This window comes from Peromyscus maniculatus, chromosome 19, assembly GCF_049852395.1.
Source record: "Peromyscus maniculatus bairdii isolate BWxNUB_F1_BW_parent chromosome 19, HU_Pman_BW_mat_3.1, whole genome shotgun sequence".
Lineage (NCBI taxonomy): Eukaryota > Metazoa > Chordata > Mammalia > Rodentia > Cricetidae > Peromyscus > Peromyscus maniculatus.
Window position 1 is genome coordinate 65105702 of NC_134870.1, and position 10326 is coordinate 65116027.

Sequence of the window (10326 nt, forward strand, 5' to 3'; positions counted from 1 at the left end):
CCCCCAACCGCTGTTGAGACATTTCTTAAGCACACGCCAGACAGGATGCAAAGCAGGTCAAAAGCCCCGTGTTATTCCCTCCATAGAAAGCATCAACAAGCAGGAGCTGCTTTCTGCCATTTTTTTTCAGATGACATCAGCTAAGTTGCCAAGAGGTCTTAATCAGAAGCCAGTGTCATACAGTAAATAAAGGTCAGAATGAGTCAAAACCTGAATGTTTTCTCAGGAGCTCTCGGGAGGCAGAGGCAGGCAGATCTCTGAGTTCGAGGCCAGCCTGGTCTACAGAGTGAGTTTCGGGACAGCCAGGGCTACACAGAGAACCGCTGTCTTGAAAAACCAAAACCAACCAACCAACCAAAGAAACAAAAGCCAGCTGAATGAAGAGATCCGTCACAGAAAAAGCGACTCTCCGCAGGCCTTAGACAGCTACAGAGCTACCGAACACAAAACTCTCAAGCCTCGTCAGTCTAAAAGCACACCTCTACCAGGAAGATAAATCACGTTGGCATTAATGTTACTAACCTTGTTCGTTCTGGGATTCAACATGAGTGGCTTGCCTTTCTCCTTCAGGTGCAAATGGCGGCGGCATGTCAGAGCGCAAGGACTGGTAACGGCTCTTACCCGGGAAAACATCTTTTCTCTCCCCTGGGAAAAGCAAAGTGCCGGTAAGAAACACACAGCTCCAAAGCACCACCCACTGCGAAGGCGGACGTGGACGCTCACTGCACTCTGGAAAACGCCCTAGTCTGAAGGCATCCCTGAGACAGCTGACGGGTGATGGGAAGGGAGATACACTACTGATGTTACACTGCCTGACCTTGGCCACGGAGCTACACTTCACCGTCGACCTGACTGGAATTAGAATCACCCAGGAGACATGCCTCCGATGTCTGTGGTACACTTCCGGAAAGGTTTAGTGGAAACCCCCACCCTGACTGTGAGTGACACCATGCACGGGCTGGGGTCCTGGACTGAAGGAAGAGGGGGAAAGAGTGAGTCAGCAGTTGTCTCCCTCCACCCTTTGGGCCCAGCCTCCAGCTCTTCCCCTGACAAGATGGCCTTCACCCAAAACAAACCCCTCTCCTTATAAGCTTTTTGTCAGGTTTTGATCACAGCAACCAAAAAAATGAATATACAGTAGCCACAGAGAAGATATTCCACTTTGAATGCACGATACAAAGTTTCAGAAGAAAGGGATATGATAGGTGTGTGAAATGCATCTTTTGAAATGATTTTTAAAAAAATCTATGCAGTGGTGTCAAGTGTGCCAACAAATGCTGGAATAACCATTTAATTTAGTATAAGACCCCAAGGCAGACTGAAATGGCATTACATATACTATATATAACATAGCTACCTACATATAGCTATGTAGAACGAATATGGAGCTACCTGCGTTTGGTTGTCTATCTGCTGTTATGGAAAGTCTTTTGGCTTCTCCCCTGCTCTTCTCAAAGTCCCGAGTAAACGGGAAGAACCACCGCTAAGCAGACTGTCAAAGCCAAGTGACTGCTCGCTAAGCAATAAAACAAACACAGCTCGACCAACTGAAGACCTTTCCTAAAGGACAACCATAAAATAGGACTTTCAAATAAGCGCTTGGGTCCAGCTTTCACAGAAGTTACAGGGACGGTACGGAGTTCTCGGTTTACATCCCTCCCCGGTTTTTAGTTTCTCCTCTCCTTCCCCCAGGAGACACCACCAAAACAATGGGAAATCCCTAGGGGAGAAAAATGGGCACCACACTTTAAATTTTATCATGGAACAAGACACTCGCTTCAAAGTGTCTCAAGACTATACTGTTTTATGGGCAAGCAATACTGTTTTATGATAGTGTAGGCTGGCAATCAAAAATGGGTGTGCTCTTAAAAAGCAGCAGCAGACTCTGGCCTGTTTGTATGTGGTCCTTGACCTAAGAAGGGTTTTCACATTTTTCATAGGGTTGCAGAAACACATAGGCAAAATAGAAGCAGAGAACACAAAGAAAACACACGTGACTCAGAATACCTAAACTGTTTACTCACTAATTCTTGACTTAAAAACAAACGCTGCTGGCCCCTGCTGCAGAGGCTACCAATCCCTGTCATCTGAAGGACGGAAAATCTCCTTCCTGTGTTGTACTTGCACACACCCCCCTAGGGGCAGGAAGTGAGCAGCCTTTCTGGATTGTTTCCTACAGGTATTTCACTCCAGAGATCAGCAAATTCAAACCAGGCTAGTTTTCAAGCACTGCGGATCGTTCAGTTATGGACACTGCCATACTGCAGTTTTCAAGTGGCTCTGCTGAAGCTCTTTTCTGCCAGGCACCAGAAATCAGAAGATACACTGTTTCAAATACATTCGCGTAAGGCCCGGAGCCCCACCAACTCACTCATATCTCAAGGGTGACGCTGAGATGTAATGCAAAGCTTAAGACTTCAACATTGTCACAGATGTTCCCACTCAGCTTAGGTAGCCATGGATACAAGCAACTTTCAAGTAAAGTATGAAACGGACTGTAGTGAAAAGAATGTGTGAATGAAAGGTTTTCTGCTCTTGAAGAAAGTGAAAAATCACTGTACATAAAAGGCCAACACAGAGACGAATTTAAGCAAACATTTTAGGGAAGGAATTTAAGCACTGAGTGTGAGCCTTAAGAAAAGGTGACACATCAGGAGGTGGGAGAACAGAAAAAAAGACGATTAGAGGAAAAGCTAACCATCAAAATCCTCATAAACCACCTGTTCAAATCCCTCAACGACCCATCTACGTCCAATTCTAGCCAGCAATTAAAATTCAGCTGAGGCGTCTTTTAAGAGAAAGGATGGCAAGAATCGTGAGACAGAAGCAGAGTCTGTTAGTGAAGACGGTACACATACAACATGAGCATCCCATTAAAAACAAATCGGAAAAGACAAACACACACTTGGAGATCTGGAGAGGCGGGAGAGCGGAAAGGACAGAAGTGAATTTGACTTTCAATTTTTACTGCATGTAATTTTTTTGTCATTCCTAGAATTTTAACTTATACATGACCTGAATATCCATAAAGATACCCAAATTGACTGTTTGAAGATCACAAGGCCAGGAGATCTAAAAATCAAAGAGCCCAATCTCTTCAGATTTAAGGTCACTTTTTTCATTTACATGTTGAAAATTGAAGACACAATGTTAAGAGAATAGTGAAGTTTCTGTTTTCCCTGTCGTGCAGCTCCCCATTCCTCTGGAAACAAGTACTAGAACTTATTTCTAAGACCTAGTTAGTGGATCTACTACCTACAGAACAATTAAGGGACAAAACTATTTATGTGTAAAGGGAAAACTTTTTCCTCTCCTTCCACATTTCAGTCACCAATTCTGTGGAGATGCAGCATCTCTCTCCTATGAATTACAGAAAACGCCTGACTAGCTGTATACAAGGCTTACTCCACACAATTCTACAGCAGATACCAAGGATGCTCTATAATTGCATTCAACTGTGATACTACCTGCACATAGCGTCAGACCAACAGGTTAGGACCCACACTCACAAGACTGGCCTCACTCCAGCGGCTGACTCAAACAGAAGACTGCCACCTGTGCGCCTCACCAAGCAGCTTCCCTTCTGGCCTTGATAGTTTGCTACAATGGTTCACAGTACTCAGAGAAAGACTGACTTTAATTACTCTAAAAATTATCTCTAAAAAGATACAGAAAGGATAGAGATGAACAGCGAGATAGATGTGTGAGCAAAGTGCGAAGGAGTGGGGTACACTGCCGCCTCCCCTGGTCTTGCACGTGTCTGGCAACCCAGAAGCACATGAACTCTTCTAATGCAGGAGGTTTTATAGGGCTTAATGTCCAGCCCCACCCTTCCCAGAGGTCCTGGGTGAGGCTGAAGGTTCAGTCCTCTAGACCCCGCAGTGCCCAGCCCCATCCTGGAGCTCTCCAGGAGCTTTACCCAGTTACCTCATTAGCATAAAATGATGGAATCAAAAAGTCTTACCAAGAACAACAAATGACATTCCTATCCCTCAAGAAACTCCAAAACTTGTAGCTCTCAGCAAAGAACAGGACAAATACCAAAAACATTTTATATGACCCTAATGGTTTTTTTTTCTTACTTTTGATCTTTAAAAAAAAAAAAAGACTCTTTGTCATTCTATACATGTATATAATATATCCCCATAACACATGCACACATCCTTCCTCCTCCCATCCCTCCGGCCGTCTCCCAACAGATCCCCTTCCCACTCTCATGTCTTTTGGAGAGGGGTTTGTTTTATAATCCTTTTCCCCCTCTTTTTATTGGGGGAGGTGAGTAGGATTGCATTCTATAGCCCCGAATCAAGTCAATCTTCCTGCCTCAGCATCTAAGTTGTGGGATTACAGGATGACACCTAGCTCCTTGAGATTCCTGCCTGAAGCACAAGATTACAGCTATTTAAACCAAGTCTATAGCCTTAAAGTTAACTATGCACTCATTAGTGGATTTACATACTTAAACAGATTTTCTTTGAATCACATTTATAATTCCACCCTCCTTAAAGTTGTTAATTTATTGAAAACCATGAAAGCCCAATCATAGGAATTGGCATGCGCTATTTCACCCAGCGTAAGAGCTACTATCTGGGCTCCTGGTCTGGTTTCCCTTTCATGTTCCAAATTACAGCCCTTGAAACTTTGGTTCGATTTGTTTCTTAACTTTTTATGTAGTTATTTCTTTTCCCTCTAAATCCCATTCTTCCAAATAAAATTATTAAACAACTCCTCTACCCTAAATTCTCCTAGCGCTTCAGCGACCCCTTTCTTTTTTTGAGACAAATCTCCTATCTGAGGCCCCGAGCTTCCGATCTCCCTGCACCACGGCCTGGGGAGTTCTCCTGCAGTGCCAGGCAGCAAAGCAGGGCATCCTGCACACAGGCAAGCAAGCACTCGACCAACTGAACTACATTCCGGCCCTAACTACCTATTCCTGATGGGCATTTTCCACTTTATTTGTCCGTATTTCTATTCGAACCTATTCATATTTTATAATTTAAAATTCTGGTTTCACTACATATTTCAAAGACCTTTTCAAGACCCTTCCAAATCACTCTAATGTCTCCAGTACTCAGATATAAATTTTAATTTCTTTCCATCTGAGGTAATTTTCTTTTGGCAGTTACAGTAGAGATCTTTGATAGTGGGCCCCTACATGTTATATGCTCTCTAAAAGCCAACTTCTGGAGGCCACTGAGAGTTTGCGTCAGCGAGATCAGGGTTTATGGCCTAAAAGCAATTCTTAAATTAGTCCATATCTAAATGGATGCAGATTGTCAAACCCAGATTCACGTGAGCTGAAGGTTTAGGATATACTCATGATGTAGGGTGACCGGCTTAACCTACCCCCATCCTGGGCAGGGCAGACTTCCTAGTCCTGCCGACTGCTCTCCTACTTCTCACTCGGGACATACAATTTTGGTTCCTATGGGTAAACAGGGCCTAGGAAATCTGTTCCCATCTCCTGTAGAGCAATAAACCCTTCAGACTCAACCTGTCCTTACAGTTCCATGTCTACCCAGGAGGAGTCTGTCTTCAACTCTTGGCCACTGCTGTATATGAAGAGTTCCCTCTCAAACTTGCCTCTGTGTTTTTGTTTTTTTTTTTCCTATTTCATTAACTTCACTGTTCAGGAAGGGGAGGGTCTCTCAGGTTGGTGTTTTTATCTGTATTCGTGTCTGTGTACCTTGTGAGTGCAGTGCCCAAGGAAGTCAAACCGGGGTGTCAGATCCTGTGGAACCAGAGTTACAGACGGCTGTGAGCCACCATTCGGGGGTGCTGGCAACTGAACCCCGGTCTGCTGCAGGAACACGTGCTATTAACTGCTGTACTGTCTCCCCACCCCGACAATGCAATGTTCTTTATGTTCTACCACCACCAAAGTCTACCGCTTTCCTTTGTGGTCCCCTACTCCAGAGGGTCGTGGAACCTGGGGCACGCTCCAGGAAACTCCAGTTTCATGGATCCTGGTTCTCCGCTGGCATTGGCCACTGCCCTTCCCCCTGGCCCCTTTCATTGAACTCTGAGGCAGTGGACCTCTCTTTCGAGTGCTGTTTACAAAAGGCTTCAATTGTAAAGCCACTGCATGCCCTGGAGACAGAAATGAGATGGCTGCCACCTGGAAAGGCTAATCACTAGAGACCAGTCTTCGACACTCTTCACAAGACAGAGGTCATGACTTGGTGTAATGAGTGAGTTTGGCAGTTAGAGACCTGAACTTGAGTCTGGACTCAGATAACGACCGGTTTGGAATGAGCTGTCACCGTGGAGATCCCAAATGGTCTCTGAACTGGCATTGGGGTTAGTCAGGTTTTCGCTGGCCTGTGACCACCTAAGGACATTTTTAGGACATTCATAATAGTAAATGTATCCTTTGTTTTTATGTTATTATCACCTTTACTTTATGGCAGTTAAATCCTATCTTTTAGGACAGGATGGGGATAGTGGGCTTTGGAGGGGAGTTCTGATGCTGTCCTTAAAGACACTGTTTTGCTATGTTCCAAAGGCTGGTCTGGAAGTCACTAATTAGAACAGGCTGGCCTCGAAATCACAGCAGTCCTCCTGCTTTCCAAATAGCAAGATTTACAGTAGTTTTAAAGAAGGTTCTTAACTTAGAAGGCGGCAGTTTCCTCTCTGGTCCCAAATACCCTCTACATATATACTTAAAAAACAACATCAACAAAAACCCAAAAAAAGTTCATGAAGTTTAATCTGGGAACCAACCACTCCACCAGAACACGAATTTCTCTCAATAAAGTGAGGGCTGGGGACATGAGTTCTTGCTTCACAACCACGAGGACCTGAGTTTAAACCCCTAACACCCACACATAAAAAGCCAGTTACATGGGTGTAACCCCAGTGCTGATGGTGGGGGGATTGCGACGGGCGGATCTTGCCAGTCAGTCTAGACAAAGGTTACTGCTTAGGGAGAGATCCTGTCTCCAAAGAAGATGGGAAGTAACTGAGGACATCGGTGGCCTCTGCACCAAGTGCACACGGGCAAAACACACACAAAAGGAAAGGCGACTCTAACGACAGACTTACAGAGTGATGGATATACACACACACAGTATCGTCATCCTATCGGAAGCCTCACGGCCGACTTGAAGGTTTTCCAATAAAAAGGGCAAGCTCTACAGTCCAACTGCCCGGACTGAAACCCTGGTTTGCCACTTGCTGAATCAACTAATTTGCAGTTAAGTCACACCCTCCCTGAGTTTCAGTTCTCATAGCTCACGACAAGAGCTACTCCAAGGGCTTTCTTCACTCCCTCAAGCTCTAAATCAAGACAGTTTCAATTTAAATAAGACTCAAGAAGCTACAGGCGAACACAGTCAGAAGCTGCATTCTAAACACCTGGGAGTTTCTGCATCAACATTGTTTTAATAAATTTAGAGGCTATGAGGATAATCAAAATTAACATTTAAAATATTTCATTCTCTTGGTCAAAAAGGAGACAGAGGGGGTTGGGGATTTAGCTCAGTGGTAGAGCGCTTGCCTAGCAAGAGCAAGGCCCTGGGTTTGGTCCTCAGCTCCAAAGAAAAAGAAAAAAGGAGACAGAGATCCAGACAACAGAAAATACTAAACAATATCTACATAATATTATTATGTAGATATATGTTCTTCATAATATGTTCTTCACTTTGAAATTTGCAAACATTGATCAATTTCAGCAGTATAAGCAAAATGATCAATAATAAACTTCAAATAAACTAGTTCACTTTCCATAATTACATTTTTATTAAACCAAATGTAACTTGGAACCCAGATTAACAGATTTCAGTGAGTTTCTTTTTTTTCTTTCTTTCTTTTCTTTTTCTTTCTTTCATTTTTTTGGTGTGTGTGTGTCTAGTTTATTTCAACTTCAATGAGCTTTAATTTTTAACATAATATAAAATTTAGTATAGATGAGAATTTTAAAAATGGAATTAAATACAAATTAGGCATAAACAGCACTATAGAAGCTTTTAACTTAAACAACACCTCTAAAATGAGCAGGATATGGAGGCTCAGGGGTGCAATCACAGCACTTGGGAATCAAGGCAGAAGAATTCAGAATCCAAGGCTGGCTAGGGCTATGTTAGCCCCTTTTCTAAACACTAACCAACCAACCAACCAAATAAAAACACAGCAACCCTGAAACAGTGAGTCCTTCAGAACTCTGAAATATATTTTATAAGTACACTAAACTCCTTATAGGGATGTGACTCAGCTGCTTCTTCATTCATTTTAAGAATAAACGAGGACCTTCTAATAAAAGCAAGGTCCAACATGCCTAGTGATGATAAAACATTATATCAGCATTTCTGGCCTCTGTATCTAACTTTCAAGCTTTCATAACTACACAACTGCAGCTTACAATCAATGCTCAAGGCTGGTTTCTTAAAATTCCAGTATTAAAAAAGTTAAACTGTTGTCTTGTGTTTCTGAAAACCGTGTAGCAGATGTATAACCACCTATTTACAGCGGTTATATACAAGGTGCATTTACTTTTCAAATTATTTGGGGCATGCAACCGACAGTTTCTTCTCTATCTTCCAGGATATTTGGAAACTAAAAAGTTTGCATTACTTTGCAATCACTTACCAACATAAACAACACTTAAGGAGTATGCACAGTTAAAAAGCTATGAAGTTAGCTTGAGTTTAAATCCAGTCCTTCGCTTATTTAAAGACTCGGGTCTTGAAATAGTTACTTAACCTTCCAAGGTATTTACTGGGAGATAACAGTATTAACCTGAAAGGGTTATTCTGGGGTAACCTGTTCAGAGAACAGCGCCCAGACCATTTCTAACAACAGTGCTGCTACTGTTACCAACAATTCCTACACCGACAGAAGTAACAACGTTACTGCTTTGCTTAGAAGTGACTGCCACAAGCATTTTAAGAGGATAATTCCAGGGATCCAACGTTACTAAGGGTGCACTTCTGTTGAGGTCAGTTATTTCGATCATGCTTATCACCACAAGCAATACACATTTTCTAGAATGATCATTAGTACCCCCCCCCCCCCAAATAAAGTCGAACCTAAAACCACAAACGCAACACCATACTCTGGGTTGGTCATGAAGAGAGTCAGAGTCACCTGCTAATCCCGGTGTACAGGTGCCATTACAGATGAATGGACAGAACCACTCCAATCTTAGAACTTTCTAGCCCGCAACAACTCGTTCTTTTAAAATGAGGAACACACAGCCCAACTCCTGTGCCTCCTTGGGCTCTGTTGAGAAAGAAATCTTGCCAAAGGGGTTTCGAACTACAAAAGTATGTCTTTCCCCAGCGCAAGAGGAAAAGATACTGGGATGCTGGAGATCTGGAAGGCACCGGGCTGGACTCCTGGGAGGAAAGCGGGGTGTCCTGGCACCGGCGAGCTGGAGCTCCACAGAGTGCCGAGTCCCTCCTTCCGCCCCGCTGCCCACCCGCCAGGCGGGCCGCACATGCGAAGCACAAACGGCGCGCGCGGCTGCCGGGGCGGAAAGGCCCGCGCCCACCCTCCAGGACCAGGCCGCCCGCTCCGTGCCTTACCGAACCCTGGCCCGCGCCAGGTGGTGCTGCAGGCGGAGAGGCCGCGGCGTTACAGCCCGTGATGCTCGGTCCTGGCGCCGCCCCGCCCGGCCTCCCGCGAGCTCCTGGCAGCCGGCGCCAGCTCCGGCTTGCTCTGCCGGGGGGAGCCCGCCCCACACGCGCAGAGGTAGCGGAGAAAGAGGCGCGGGCCGGTGCCGGGCGGACGGACAGGCACGCAGGCCAATGGGAGGCCGGGAGCGGGCGCGGGACGTGGCTCCAGCCTGGTTCCGCCCCCCGGGCTCGGTTCCTCTCGGCTGCACCTTCCTGCGCCGGGTTCCTGGGTGTTAACTCTTCTGAGGCGGCGCGCAGAGGTTCACCCGCGACCCCGACGGCGGGAGGAGGGGTGTGCTTCGGGGGAGCAGGGTGGTACCCGGTTCCATGAGGACGCGGAGGGGGTGGCTTATGCCAGCCACCAGCCAGGCACTCCGGGTCGGCAGGGACTCGGCAGCCACCGCAGGGCGTTCACGCGAGAAGACGGCTGTGCGCAGGCGCGGCGCGTGGTCTGCGGGTACCAATCTCCTAGTCCAGCAGACACGAGGAAATTATGATGTGGGTTCTCCTGGACCGCCTGTGGAGGAGGGAAGAGATGGGCAACGCAGGAGAAGGGGGAGTAGGGAGCACAAGAAGCGCAAGCGTGGGCACTTTGATGGGGCTGCATTTTTCTGAGCAGTATTTATTGGCGAATGTAGGTCTTCTCCAAAATTCTATGCCATCCTCCATGGCTGCTGGCCCAGTTACTGACCTACCGGGAATTTACTAATCA

At 45.6% G+C, this 10326-nt stretch overlaps 1 protein-coding gene across 2 annotated transcripts in view; it reads right to left on the reverse strand.

Moving 5' to 3' along the window:
- The window catches only part of Me2 (malic enzyme 2), a 46840-nt gene extending 36798 nt beyond the window's left edge, over positions 1 to 10042 (reverse strand). The window contains exons 1-2 of one of the 2 annotated variants that reach the window (XM_006970098.4): positions 9525 to 10042; positions 523 to 645 (exon numbers count right to left, since the gene is read on the reverse strand). In XM_006970098.4, the coding sequence (XP_006970160.1) occupies positions 523 to 633 (111 nt within the window). In that variant the 5' untranslated portion in view covers positions 634 to 645; positions 9525 to 10042. Of the gene's footprint in view, positions 1 to 522; positions 646 to 9084; positions 9410 to 9524 lie in introns of those variants that run through there. The other variant, XM_042264477.2, reaches the window with a different exon arrangement.
- Between the last annotated feature and the right edge of the window lie 284 nt (positions 10043 to 10326).